The sequence below is a fragment of the Lepidochelys kempii genome, unplaced genomic scaffold (assembly GCF_965140265.1).
Source record: "Lepidochelys kempii isolate rLepKem1 unplaced genomic scaffold, rLepKem1.hap2 scaffold_61, whole genome shotgun sequence".
NCBI lineage: Eukaryota > Metazoa > Chordata > Testudines > Cheloniidae > Lepidochelys > Lepidochelys kempii.
The window spans coordinates 12501-27852 of record NW_027333641.1 but is presented as its reverse complement, the minus strand read 5'-3'; the positions used below and the strand labels follow the sequence as shown (position 1 = coordinate 27852).

The 15352-nt window shown below is 44.5% G+C and overlaps 1 protein-coding gene across 4 annotated transcripts in view; it reads left to right on the top strand.

Annotated features, from left to right (window-relative positions):
• LCMT2 (leucine carboxyl methyltransferase 2) overlaps positions 1-14134 on the top strand; it is a 72217-nt gene extending 58083 nt beyond the window's left edge. For 3 of the 4 annotated variants that reach the window (XM_073327133.1, XM_073327130.1, XM_073327131.1), the window contains 3 exons: positions 12427-12614; positions 12706-12841; positions 13563-14134. In XM_073327133.1, the coding sequence (XP_073183234.1) occupies positions 12427-12614; positions 12706-12841; positions 13563-13730 (492 nt within the window). In that variant the 3' untranslated portion in view covers positions 13731-14134. The remainder of the gene's footprint in view (positions 1-12426; positions 12615-12705; positions 12842-13562) is intronic. The other variant, XM_073327132.1, reaches the window with a different exon arrangement.
• Positions 14135-15352: the final 1218 nt, after the last annotated feature.

The window sequence follows — 15352 nt, the reverse complement described above, 5'->3', positions numbered from 1 at the left end:
TGTGGAGAAAGAAGTGGTTCTGGACTATTTAGAAAAGCTGGACGTGCACAAGTCCATGAGGCCGGATGCATTGCATCCAAGAGTGCTAAAGGAGTTGGCGGCTGTGATTGCAGAGCCATTGGCCATTATCTTTGAAAACTCATGGCGATCGGGGGAGGTCCCAGACGACTGGAAAAAGGCTAATGTAGTGCCCATCTTTAAAAAAGGGAAGAAGGAGGATCCTGGGAACTACAGGCCAGTCAGCCTCACCTCAGTCCCCGGAAAAATCATGGAGCAGGTCCTCAAGGAATCAATCCTGAAGTACTTACACAAGAGGAAAGTGATCAGGAACAGTCAGCATGGATTCACCAAGGGAAGGTCATGCCTGACTAATCTAATCACCTTCTATGATGAGATTACTGGTTCTGTGGATGAAGGGAAAACAGTGGATGTATTGTTTCTTGACTTTAGCAAAGCTTTTGACATGGTCTCCCACAGTATTCTTGCCAGCAAGTTAAAGAAGTATGGGCTGGATGAATGGAATATAAGGTGGGTAGAAAGTTGGCTAGATTGTCAGGCTCAACGGGTAGTGATCAATGGCTCCATGTCTAGTTGGCAGCCGGTATCAAGTGGAGTGCCCCAGGGGTCGGTCCTGGGGCCGGTTTTGTTCAATATCTTCATAAATGATCTGGAGGATGGTGTGGATTGCACTCTCAGCAAATTTGCAGATGATACTAAACTAGGAGGAGTGGTAGATACGGTGGCAGGTAGGGATAGGATACAGAGGGACCTAGACAAATTGGAGGATTTGGCCAAAAGAAATCTGATGAGGTTCAACAAGGATAAGTGCAGGGTCCTGCACTTAGGACGGAAGAGTCCAATGCACCGCTACAGACTAGGGACCGAATGGCTAGGCAGCAGTTCTGCGGAAAAGGACCTGGGGTGACAGTGGACAAGAAGCTGGATATGAGTCAACAGTGTGCCCTTGTTGCCAAGAAGGCCAGTGGCATTTTGGGATGTATAAGTAGGGGCATAGCCAGCAGATCGAGGGACATGATCGTTCCCCTCTATTCGACATTGGTGAGGCCTCATCTGGAGTACTGTGTCCGGTTTTGGGCCCCACACTACAAGAAGGATGTGGAAAAATTGGAAAACGTCCAGCGAAGGGCAACAAAAATGATTAGGGGTCTGGAACACATGACTTCTGAGGAGAGGCTGAGGGAACTGGGATTGTTTAGTCTGCAGAAGAGAAGAACGAGGGGGGATTTGATAGCTGCTTTCAACTACCTGAGAGGTGGTTCCAAAGAGGATGGTTCTAGACTATTCTCAGTGGTAGAAGATGACAGGACAAGGAGTAATGATCTCAAGTTGCAGTGGGGGAGGTTTAGGTTGGATATTAGGAAAAACTTCTTCACTTGGAGGGTGGTGAAACACTGGAATGCGTTACCTAGGGAGGTGGTGGAATCTCCTTCCTTAGATATTTTTAAGGTCAGGCTTGACAAAGCCCTGGCTGGGATGACTTAGTTGGGGATCAGTCCTGCTTTGGGCAGGGGGTTGGACTAGATGACCTCCTGAGGTCCCTTCCAGCCCTGATATTCTATGATTCTAAGAGGCTCAGCCGGAGCCTGAACCCCAACCTAGTGCACCCTCGGAGAGCAGGTCACCATCCCCCGAACTAGCCCCATCCCCTGCATTGCTTCCCGAGGGACCAAGCCCAGGTCCACCATCCAGCGAGGAACTGAGGTCTCCAGCATCAAGGGAACAGTTCCAGGCCAAGCAGGAAGCAGATGAAAGCCTCCAAGGAGCTTGGACCGCGGCACGGAGCAACCCACCGCCTCTCAGCTCTTCTAATCCATCCCGGTTTGTGGTAGAAAGAGGACTTTTATACCAGGAAACTCTTGCTCGTGGACACCAGGAAGACTGGCATCCTCAAAGACAGTTGGTAGTTCCAACTAAGTACAGGGTAAAACTCTTGAGCTTAGTCCACAATCATCCTAAGGGCCATGGTGGGTGAACAGGACCAAAGACTATTTGGGGAGGTCATTCCACTGGGAGGGAATGGGCAAGGACATTTCTACCTATGTCCGGTCTTGTGAGTTGTGCCAAAGAGTGGGGAAAACCCCAAGACCAGGTCAAAGCCACTCCCCATCACTGAGGTTCCCTTTCAGTGAGTAGCTGTGGATATTCTGGGTCCTTTTCCAAAAAAGACACCCAGAGGAAAGCAGTACATCCTGACTTTCATGGATTTTGCCACCCAATGGCCGGAAGCAGTAGCTCTAAGCAACACCAGGGCTAAAAGTGTGTGCCAGGCATTAACAGACATTTTTGTCAGGGTAGGTTGGCCCTCTGACATCCTTATAGATTCGGGAGCTAATTTTCTGGCAGGGGCCATGAAAAGCCTGTGGGAAGCTTATGGGGTGAACCACTTGGTTGCCACTCCTTACCACCAACAAACAAATGGCCTGGAGGAGAAGTTTAATGGAACTTTGGGGGCCATGATTCGTAAATGAGCACTCCAATGATTGGGACCTAGTCTTGCAGCAGTTGCTTTTTGCGTACAAAGCTGTACCACTTGCCTGTTTAGGGTTTTCACCATTTGAACTTGTATATGGCCACGAGGTTAAGGAGCCATTACAGTTGGTAGGGGACCCGGTCATAGTCTGGAAGGCACTTCAGGCCCATAAGATGGAAGCATCGTGGGAACGGCCATTCACGGTCCAAGAGTGCCTGGGAGCTGTTAATTATCTCATAGCATCCCCCACCTCAAACCTAAAGCATACCGTGTTAATTTTCTAAAGCCCTTTTATTCCAGAGAATTAAAGGTTTGTCAGATTACAGCCCAGGGAGGAGATGATGCTGAGTGGCCTGAAGGTGTCTGCTACGAAGAAAAAAGTGACGGTGGCGTGGAAGAGGTGAACCTCTCCGTGACCCTTGGGATTATGCAGCAACAGCAGATCAAGAAGCTGTGCACTAGCTTCGCGCTGATGTTCTCACCCACCCCAGGACTGACTGAACGGGCATACCACTCCATTGACACAGGTAATTCTCGCCCAATTAGAGCCCAACCTTACCGGGTGTCTCCTCAAGCCAAAACTGCTATAGAACGGGAGATCCAGGACATGCTACAGATGGGTGTAATCCGCCCCTCTAACAGTGCATGGACATCTCCAGTGGTTCTAATTCCCAAACCAGATGGAGAGATACACTTTTGCGTGAACTACCATAAGCTAAATGCTGTAACTTGCCCAGACAACTATCCAATGCCACGCACAGATGAGCTATTGGAGAAACGGGGATGTGCTCAGTTCATCTCTATCTTAGACTTAACCAAGCGGTACTGGGCAAGTACAGCTGGATGAATCCACCAAGGAAAAGTGAGCCTTCATCACCCATGTAGGGCTGTATGAATTTAATGTGCTTCCTTTTGGTGAAAAATGCACCCTCCACTTTCCAAACACTGGTAGATGGTCTCCTAGCGGGATTGGGAAAATCTGCAGTTGCCTACCTTGATGATGTGGCCATCTTTTCTGATTCCTGGGCAGAACACCTGGAGCATCTGAAAAAAGTCTTTGAGCACATAAGGGAGGCATGACCAACTGTTAAGGCTAAAAAGTGTCAAATAGGCCTAAACAGAGTGACTTACCTTGGACACCAGGTGGGTCAAGGAAGTATCTACCCCCGTCAGGCCAAAGTGAATGCTATCCAAAAGTGGCCTGTCCCAAAGTCAAAGAAACATGTCCAATCCTTCTTAGGCTTGGCCGGGTATTACAGGCAATTTGTACCGCACTACAGCCAAATTGCCGCCCCACTGTCAGACCTAACCAAAAAGAAAGCCAAATGCAGTACAGTGGACTGAACGTTTAACCAACTTAAAGCGACACTCATGTCTGACCCTGTGCTAAGGGCCCCAGACTTTGACAAACCTTTCCTACTAACCACAGAAGCATCCAAGCGTGATGTGGGGGCAGTTTTAATGCAGGAAGGACCGGATCAAGAATTCCATCCTGTCGTGTTTCTCAGCAAAAAACTGTCTGAGAGGGAAAGCCACTGGTCAATCAGAGAAAAGGAATGTTACACCATTGTCTATGCTCTGGAAAAACTACTCCCGTACTTTTGGGGACGGCGTTTCCACCTGCAAACCAACCATGCTGCGCTACAGTGGCTTCATACCGCCAAGGGAAATAACAAAAAACTTATTCGGTGGAGTTTAGCTCTCCAAGATTTTGATTTTGAAATTCAACACATTTTAGGAGCTTCTAACAAAGTGGCTGATGCACTCTCCCATGAAAGTTTCCCAGAATCAACTGGTTAAAATTGTCCTTGAAATGTGGAAAATATTGTTAGTTTTTATATAATCAGTAGTGTCTCTAGAGGTGCATGTGTCTCATTAATTCTGTTTTCTCCTAGAGCTCTAGGAAGAATTCACAGCCAATGTGGAGCAGGATGTCCAGCACTGTCTATGATTTGGGGGGCGTGTCATAAACATACAGCTAAGGGTAGCATAAAATCCCTCCTTTACCCGTAAAGAGTTAAGAAGCTCAGATAACCTGGTTGGCACCTGACCAAAAGGACCAATAAGGGGAGAAGATACTTTCAAATCAGCGGGGGAAGGTTTTTGTTTTGTGTTTCTTTGTGTTCTCTCCGGGTCAGCGAGGAAGCAGGGCAGGGAAAATACATCTCCTAAAGCCATACCTGAACTAAACATCTAAGATTACAAACTGTAAGAAATAGGAAGGAAATGCATTAGATAGTCTTTGTTCTAGCTTGTAAATTTTCCCTGTGCTATAGTAGTCTTCCAGCAGATCTCAGGAAAGTTAAAATCCCCCATTAATAAAAATTCATGTGTGTTAGCTAATCTGGTTACCAGCTTGTAGAATGACTCATCTACTTCCACTTCCTGATTTGGTGGTCTATAATAGACCACCACCATAATATGACTACTGTTCTTCTTTCACCCAGAGACTCTCAGTAGATCTGTCGCTCACTTACTCTTGGAAGTCGGAGCAAATGTATATATTTTTGATGTACAGCACAACTATATCCATCAATACTGGTACTCCATTCATGAGAGTTGTCCCACCAAGTCTCTGTAATGCCAGTGAAGTCGTAATTTTCTTTATATACCATGACTTCCAGTTCATCCTGCTTGTTCCCATTCTCCTTGCATTTGTATACAGCCATTGAAGATATTTCGCAGACCGCCTTCTTGCTTTACCCCTTACCTTTTTAATGCAGTTTTGATTTCTAGTCTCTTCTCCAGAAATAGTCCATTCCCCTTGTTGTCATTACTTAAGCCTGGATGTGCATTGGCCAGGTTTTTGTCACCATCTCCCATAGGACCTAGTTTAAAGCTCTCCTTCCCAGTATTTGATAGATGGAGCCCATCCCAGCATAGTAATCCTTAGTTAGTGTACCTGTAGCTCCTGTGGGGCTCTAGTACTGTGCTTTATCGACAATAAACCTGGCCTAGCGCCTTCGCCACTGAACTGAGCCTGTGGTCGATCTTATGAGTAACATTGTGGTCTGCTGATTGAACATGCCACTGTCTGCTAGTGCAGCTGACGCTGAAGCTTCAAGAACAGCAATACTGGCAGCAGTAACAACACTGCACCAGCAACAACATTCCACAGCACTAACAACAAGTTTTCTAGTCTTCAGGTCCTTCAAGATTTTGGAACCAGCAGTTTTTCATCCTCACCTTACTTTTATTCATAGATTGGAAGCAGAAAACAAGCTTTCCTGCTTTTTCAACTTCCTAGCTGTTCTCAACTTTGAATGAACTATTTATTAAACTGAATTAGTTGAATAAACTGAAATAGAGAAAATTATTCTCTGTGCACCTACAGAAGAGGATACTGCTGTTAAAAGCTGGTTTGGCACTTCAGCAAACTCTGGTGCTCCAGGTACTTAGCCAGTGACTTCCATCATTTGACTTTCTTTAAAACTTCAGCAGCAAACACGTACTACTTGATTATTATTTTTATTTCCTTTGGATTGTTGTAATAGATTACCTTAAATTTAGACCTTAACATAGGTTTTAATAATTTCAGATTTAATTTTAAATAAGTATTTTTTTTAAAGAAAAATAGTTAATATAAATTTTAAAAATCCAAATTTTTTATTTAAAAAAACAAAACCCCCATAGGCTTCTCTCCACCCTGTGAAGCAGCCATCCTGAACATGGAAACAGAAATGGGTACTGCTAGTGGCTGGGGGGAATTGTCCAGTTAGGTACAAACCTGGGATTCAGAAAACCAAGATTCAATCCCCTGCTCTGCCACAGACTGTGTGTGTGACCTTGGGCAACTCCTTTAGTCTCTCTGTATTTGAGTTCTCCGTCTGAACAATAGGGATAGTAGTATTTCTCTAAATTTCACATAGGTTAAGGCCAAAAAGGACATTAGATCATATAGGCTGATCTCCTGTATTCCACAGCATTTAATATGTAACCTATAACTTAAATCACCCTCTACCAGATGACCTGAGGATAGCCAATCTAACAGCAATTTTTTTAAAAAAGGGTCTAGGCAGGGCCTTTCCTGGCAGTTACAAGCTGGTAAACCCAACTTCAGTACAAGGCAAATTAGTTGAAACTATAGTGAAGAACAGAATTATCAGACACATAGATGAACATGATATGTTGGGGAAAAGTCAACATGGCTTTTTTAAAGGCAAATCATGTCTCACCAATCTATTAGAATTCTTTGAAGGTGTCAACCAGCATGTGATGGTGATCCAGTTGGAATATCGTATCTTGATTTTCGGAAAGCCTTTGACAAGATCTCACATAGAAGGCTCTTCAGCAAAGTAAGCTGTCATGGGATAAGAGGGAAGGTCCTCTCATGGATCAATAATGGGTTGAAAGACAGGGAAGGAATAAATTATCAGTTTTCGTGGTGGAAAATGGTAAATAGTGGGATCTCAACATATTCAGAAATGATCTGGAAAAGGGGGTAAACAGTGAGGCGGCAAAGTTGTCAAATGATGCTAAATTACTTAAGATAGTTAAGTCCAAAGCTGACTGCAAAGAGTTACAAAGGGATCTCACAAAACCTGGGTGACTGGGCAAGAAAATTGCAGATGAAAATCAGTATTGATAAGTGCAAAGTAATGCACATGGGAAAACATAATTCCAACTAAATATACAAAATGATGGGGTCTAAATGAGCTGTTACAACTAAAGAATGAAATTTTGGCATCATGAATAGTACTCTGAAAACATCAGCTTAGTGTGCAACAACAGTGAAAAAAGCTAACTGTGTTAGGAACCATTAGGAAAGAGATAGATGATAAGACAGAAAATATCATACTGCCACTATACAAATCCATGCTACACCCACACCTTGAATACTGAATGCAGTTCTGGTCTCGCCATCTCAAAAAAGATATATTGGAATTGAAAAAGGTACATAGAAGGGCAACAGAAATGAGTAAGGGTATGGAATAGCTTTCATATAAGGAGAGAGTAAAAAGACTGGGACTTTTCAGTTTAGGAAAGAGACAGTTAAGGAAGGATATGACAGAGGTCTATAACATCATGACTAGTGTGGAAAAAGTGAATAGGGAAGTATTATTTACCCCTTCACATAACAGAAAAACCAGGGGTCACCCAATGAAAATAATAGCCAGCAGCTTTAAAATAAACAAAAGGAAGTACTTCTCACACAACACGCAGTCACTCTGTGGAGCTTGTTGCCAGGGGATGTTGTGAAGGCCAAAAGTATAAATGGGTTTAAAAAAAGAATTAGATAAATTGATAGTGGATAGGACCATCAGTGGCTATTCGCCAAGAGGTCCAGAAGTGCAATCCCATGCTCCAGGTTCTCCCTAACCTCTAACTGCCAGAAGCTGGGACTGAAATACAGGGGGTGGATCACTCGATAATTGTCCTGTTCTGTGCATTCCTTCTGAAGCATCTGGCGCTGGCCACTATCAGAAGGAAGGATACTGGGCTAGATGGGCCACTGGTCTGACCCAGTATGGCCATTTTTATATTCTTGTGTATGGTGATTGGTAAACATGGTGTGGGGAAAGAGAACTCAAATATCACACTACTCATCACGAAGTGCACAGAGAACCAGCTAGTTATCACAAACATATTTCAGCAAACAACGAAGCACAGAACAACATGGATGCATCCCCACTCTTGTCATTGGCATTTAATTGACTCTGTCATTGTACACCAACAAGACCATCAGTATGTAAAAATCACCTGTACAATGTGGGGAGCATGCATGTGGTCTGATCATCGGCTTGTGAGATGTAAAATGACAGTGCTCCTCCAATTAAACCAGCGCAGATGTCGTCACTCTCCAGTACCCAAGCTCAGTGTGCACATAATGAAATCTGAGCTCACATGCTCCAGACTTGCTAAAAAATGTGAAGTTCTCACACTTTCTCAGTCAGACATAATGAACACTTGCTTTGCCTGGTCATCTTTTAAGGAAACAGCATTTGATGTATCTAAAGAAGTTCTCAGCTTCGTAAACAGTGAGCATCAGGACTGGTTTGACAAAAATGACACTGAGATAAAGCAACTCCTGACATCCATGCATGCATGCTCTTCTTCAGTTATGGATAAATAATAAAATCTCATCTATTAAAAAGATGGCTTATTCATGTATAAAGTGTAATTTGCAAACTATGTTTTGCCACAAAAGATAGCTGTTGAAAACATGAAAGCTGAGCAGCTTCAATCAGTGACAGACCAAAAGACTCCATATAGTTTTTTTGATGAGCTAAAACCATGTATGACCTTCACTCTAATGGTACCACTCCTATCTGGAATGCAGATGAGTCACTGCTGCTGGTCAATCGTGGAAAAAATTCAGAAAACATTGGCTGAACACTTCAAAGAGGTGCTTAACTGCCCATCCACCATGTCAGCATCAGCTCTTGATGATCTTGAACAACTTCCACTTCAAGACCACCTCTCAATTCTGCTGAACATATCTGAAGAGTGGAAAGCTGTCAAGCAAATGCAAATGGCAAAGCAGATGATATTTCTTTGGAGATCTTCAAAAGTGGGCTGATCAGGGAATGGGCTGATCAGGGAATTCACTGACCTCTATCTATGGTTTTGGAAACAGGAGTCTGTGCCACAGGAACTTAAATGCCAACATTAAAACAAGGGTGATGTCAAGGTAGGGGTCTCCTACAGACCACCTAACCAGAAAGAAGAGGTGGATGAGGCTTAAACAGTGAACAAAATCATCCAAAGCACAGGACTTGGTGGTGATGGGGGACTTCAACTATCCAGACATCTGTTGGGAAAATAACATAGCAGGACACAGATTATCCAATAAATTCTTGGACTATATTGGAGACAATTTTTTATTTCAGAAGGTGGAGACAGGTACTCGGGGAGAGGCTGTTCTAGAATTGATTTTGACAATTAGGGAGGAACTGGTTGAGAATTTGAAAGTGGAAGGCAGCTTGAGTGAAAATGATCATGAAATTATAGAGTTCATGATTCTAGCGAATGGTAGGAGGGAGAACAGCAATGGAAATAAATGAAAATAAAGACAATGGATTTTAAGAAGGCAGACTTTAGCAAACTCAGGGAGTTGGTAGGTAAGATCCCAAGGGAAGCAAGTCTAAGGGGAAAAACAATAGAGACAGTTGGCAGTTTTTCAAAGAAACATTATTAAGGGCACAAAAGGAAACTAGCCCACTGTGTGGGAAAGATAGGAAGGATGGCAAGAGACCACTCTGGCTTAACCAGGAGATCTTCAATGATCTAAAAATCAAGAGAGTCCTACAAAAAGTGGAAACGAGGAAAAATTAGGAAGGATGAATATAAACAAATAAAACAAGTATGTAGGGACAAAATTAGAAAGGCCAAGGCACAAAATGAGATCAAACTATCTGGAGACATAAAGGGTAACAAGAAAACATTCTACAAACGCATTAGAAGCAAGAGGAAGACCAAGGACAGAGCAGGCCCTTTACTGCTTGGGGGGGAAATAATAACAGAAAATGAGAAAATGGTAGAGGTGATGTTCCCCTGGTGTTATCTGGACCTATGTTCTGCTAGGTCACTCTAATCCTTGACTCGGAGCGACCATTACCTTGCTCTGTTGTGAGTACCCCCACTCCTGGGCTGTTCACACGCAGCCTCTGGCATGTAAGCTGTTTCTTGGATTGTGCAACTGAATGACACTAGCCAATATCTCCGGTCCCAGACACAATCCTAGGAACGTCTGTCTTGCAGTGTCCAGTTATACCCGCTGGATGCTGCAAGCTTATATGAGTTTGTCAGTTTAACAAATAAATTGATATGCACCAAGCTTGTTATCCCAAAGGGAGTCTCTGACACCTTCAAACCAAATGCACTGCTTCAGGTAGAATAAACAAACACATTTATTAACTACAAAGATAGATTTTAAGTGATTATAAGTCAAAGCACAACAAATCAGATTTGGTCAAATGAAATAAAAGCAAAAAGCATTCTAAACTGATCTTAACACCTTCAGTGCCCTAACAAACTTAGATGCTTCTTACCACAGGATGGCTGGTTGCCCTTAGTCAGGCTCTCCACTTTGATCAGTGCTTCAGTCGCTTGGTGGTGATGTCTGCAGATGGAGGTGGAAGAGAGAGGAAGAGCCTGGCAAACATCATTCCCTTTTATCATGTTCTTTATTCCCTCTTGGATTTGCCCCCCTTCAGGGTCAGGTGAGCATTACCTCATCGCAGTCCCACACTGACCAAGGAAAAGGGGGGTGACTCACTCGAGAATCCAACATATCCTGTGTTGCTGCCTAGGTCAGTGTCCTTTGTTCCTGTGAAGCTGGGCTGGGTTTGTCCAATACATGCCCTGATGAGGTAGGAACTGCCCCTCTGCTCTTGGAGAGTTTTGCCTGGGCTTCTTTTAAGCGATGAGGATACATTTTCAGCCACATAACTATATACAACCTATAACATTACTACAATGCTTAGTGCATCATGAGCCTTCAGAAGATACCCATAACAAACTTTGCATTGGATACCACACAATCATATTATAAGGATGAACATAGAGGTTTAGGGTGCTCCCCCAAGGTACAGAGCATCACACAGGTGTTGTCTAACCTGCTCTTAAAAACCTCCAGTAATGGAGATTTCACAACCTCCCTAGACAATTTATTCCAGTGCTTAACCACCCTGACAGTTAGGAAGTTTTTCCTAATGTCCAACCTAAACCACCCTTGCTGCAATGTAAGCCCATTGCTTCTTGTCCTATCCTAAGAGGTTAACAAGAACGATTTTTCTTCCTTCTCCTTGTAACAACTTTTTACATACTTGAAAACTGTTATGTCCCCTCTCAGTCTTCTCTTTTCCAGACTAAACAAACCCAGTTTTTTCAACCTTCCCTCACAAGTCATGTTTTCTAGATCTTTCATCATTTTTGTTGCTCTTCCCTGGACTCTCTCGAATTTGTCCACATCCTTCGTGAAACGTGGTGCCCGGAACTGGACACAATACTCCAATTGAGGCCAAATCAGAGCGGAGTACAGCAGAAGAATTACTTCTTGTGTCTTGCTTACAACACTCCTGCTAATACATCGCAGGATGACGTTCACTTTTTTTGTAACAGCGTTACACTGTAGACTCATATTTAGCTTGTTATCTACTATGATCCCCAAATCCCTTTCCGCAGTACTCCTTCCTAGGCAGTGATTTCCCATTTTGTAAATATGCAACTGATTGTTCCTTCCTAAGTGGAGTACTTTGCATTTGTCCTTATTGAATTTCATCCTGTTTACTTCAGACCATTTCTCCAGTTTGTCCAGATCATTTTGAATTCTAATGCTATCCTCCAAAGCACTTGCAACCCCTCCCAGCTTGGTATCATCTGCAAACTTCATAAGTGTACTCTCTATGCCATTATCTAAGTCATTGATGAAGATATTGAACAGAACCAGACCAAGAACTGATCCCTGCAGAAGCCCACTCATTATGCCCTTCAAGTATGACTGTGAACCATTGATAACTATTATCTGGGAACGGTTTTCCAACCAATTATGCACCTACCTTATAGCAGATCCCTCTAGGTTGTATTTCCCTAGTTTGTTTATGAGGTGGTCATGCAAGACCATATCAAAAGCCTTAGTTGAGAGGCTGATGAAGAGGTGTTACAAAGAGCTATGTTACCTCTCAGGGTTATGAGACGAAATATGCTAAAAATTGCGAGTTGCTCAGATACTCTGGTAATGGGGGCCTTATAAATGCTGTAGATAGATTAGAGAGAATCCTCCCTCCACTGGTGAGTTGGGCATGTCCTTTCCCAGGTTCACTTCACCTTCAGCCATACCCAATCTATCTCCAGTTCTCTCCTTGAGGGGAGAATGTCAGATCCCTGGGGGGTGAGAAAAGGAAAGATTAATCCTGCAAACGTTCTCCTTGTCCACTTCAGCTCTGGGCTCCTGATCCCCTGAACCTACAGCTCATTCTGTTCTGCTTGTCTAGATTCCTGTCGGGGGGCCAGTCCCTGAAGGCCGTCACTCTCACAGTGCCTGCAGCTGGAACGGGGGAGCACTCATTGCAGGGGGCCTGGGAGCAGCTGAGCAACCATTGAACTCAGTGCTCTTTCTGAGACCGACTGGGAGTGGCTTTCAGTGGCAGGGTGTAGAGACTCACCCTCCTTTCATCCCCAGGTTAGTGGTGATCCCATGGGACAATAAGCATGTGCCCTATCTCTCGCTCTCATCATCATTGGAGTTGTGTCTCTCTGAACTCTCTCCATAGATATTCACACACTGCCCATGTACATAATGGGAAACTCCTGCTTGTGGGGGGAGTATGGCTTCACTCTGCATCAGTACCTGGTGTGACTGTGATTGACCTGATGACAGGTTTCAGCTTGGATTATCAGATTGACACAGTAAGTACTGAAACAACCCCCTTTCCAGGAGGAATCTGTGTTCCACAAAGGGAGGAGAAGTCTCCTGGGCTCTGTTGATTGTCACTGACCAGGCCCCTGGAATAGAGAATACAGAAGGGGATAAATTGGGACCTGAATAGGATGCCGCTGCATCTGCCAGCTAGACTCAACCTGGCCAGAGGGGATGGAGATCTCAGCAGAGATGGGAATCTGGGGCTCAGCAAGGCCAAAAGGTGGGGAGCTGCCTTAGCCAAGACTAGAGGAGGGAGAGGCCAAGATGGGCCAGGCCATAGGAGTCACAGAGAGTCTGTGGGAGGAGAAGAGATCAGGGTCAAGGATACTGCCTTTGGGAAGCTGAATGAAGGGAGGAGACAGAGGGCTACAGCTGGGCTGGACTAGAGGAGGCTCCTCTTTCCTCAGAAAGGTCACTCGCTTCCATAAATAAACTTCTTTCAACAGCCTGGCCCCTGCCCCAGCTCTGCCCCCTACTCTTTCTCCTAGCAAAGAATTCTGAGTTCTTGGGCTGATCCACACACTCTGGGTCTCTGAGCACCCGGTCTCCCTCCAGCTCCCAGGCTTTGAGCACTTTGTCCATGCACCCCACCATCACCACTTCTTGTGCTCCCTCTTGGCCTCCATGCATCTCTCCGGTGCCTGTCTGGCCAGCTCGCCTGGAACAGACAGTGTACGTTTCCCACACAGGACTCTTGCTCTTTTCCAGGTGTCCCTGAATTGGCCATTAATGCTGCACAATCACAGGAGCATCTTCCTGCCGGACAAAAGAGAGCTGCTGCTCATTGGTGGTGGTGGGAACTGCTTCTCCTTCGGGACCCATCTCAACCTGCACCCCGTCTGTGTATGCCTCAGCAACATCCTGACCAGTCAGTGATGGGAGATAAACCAGGATAGAACCACAGAGCTGCGGCTTGGGAAGATGGTGCACTTACATACCACAGAGGCCAGGTGGCCCTGTGGCAGAAGTGGCTGTACTGCGGCCCAAGCTGGTGATGTGGTCCCACAAGGGATTGCCACCCAGAGCAGTAATCTGGCCTGATGACAATGGGGAGGTCCAAGGACACAGAACAGCAACATGACCCTGGGGCAGTAGGGAAGTTGAAAAGTAGCTGAAGACCCAGAGAGGTGATGTGACAGCATGGTGGTCTGAGTGGTGGGAAAAGTGGCCGGCATTGCATACATGTATGTATCCTACTTTTTTTCTATTGTTCTCTCATTGTTTTACATAGTAAATTAAATAATCATCTCAAAACTGCTTTTTGTGATGGTGCCACAACCCCTCTGGATGAAATGAGGGAGCCAGCCTACTTCCCAGGTTATGCAGTAGAACCACAATTAGCCAGAGATTGTGTGTGGGGGGGGGGGTTGTAGGGGGGCTGGGGGCAAAACATTTGTTTAGTGTGGGGAAGACACTAGGCAGACTCAGCCCTGCAGCTCATGCCTCACGTATCCTGATGCACTCCCATCCCATTATAGGCAGTTTCCCTGTTCCATCAAAGCAATCAGTCACCTCCACAGCTGTTGGGTAGGGTGATGCCAGAATCCCTGGAGATCTAGAAGAGAACATAAAAACAGCCACACTGGGTCAGACTAGCCCAGTATCCTGTCTTCTGATGCCAGGTGCCCCAGAGGGAATGAACAGAACAGGGAATCATCAAATGATCCATCCCGTTGCCCATTCCCAGCTTCTGGAAAACAGAGGCTAGGGGACACCATCCTTGCCCATCCTGGTTGATAACCATGAGCTTATCTAGTTCTTTTTTGAACCCTGTTATAGTCTTGGGCTTCACAACATCTTCTAGCAAAGAGTTCCACAGGTTGACGGTGCTTTATGTGAAGAAATATTTCCTTTTGTTTGTTTTAAATCTGCTCCCTATTAATTTCATTTGGTGACCCCTAGTTCTTCTGTTTTGAGAACAAGTAAATAATAGTTCCTTATTTACTTACTCCACACCAGTCATGATTTTATAGATCCCTATCATATCCCCACTTAGTTTTTTCTTTTCCAAATTGAAAAATCCAAATCTTATTAATCTCTCCTCATACAGAAGCAGTTCCATACGCTAATCGTTTGTGTTGTCCTTTTCTGAACCTTTTCCAATTCCAATATATCTTTTTTGAGATGGGGAAACCACATCTGCATGCAGTATTCAAAATGTGGGTGTACCTTGGATTTATGTAGAGGCAATATGCTATTTTCCATCTTATTATCTATCCCTTTCTTAATAATTCCCAACATTCTGTTCAATTTTTTGACTGCCGCTGCACATTGAGTGGGGATGTTTTCAGAGAATTATCCACAATGATTCCAAGACCTCATTCTTGAGAGGTAATAGCTAATTTAGACCCCATCATTTTATGTGTATAGTTGGGATTATGTTTTCCAGTGTGCATGACTTTGCATTTATCAACATTGAATGTCATCTGCCATTTTGATGCCCAGTCACCCAGTTTTGTGAGATCCTTTTGTAGCTCTTTGCAGTCTGCCTGGGACTT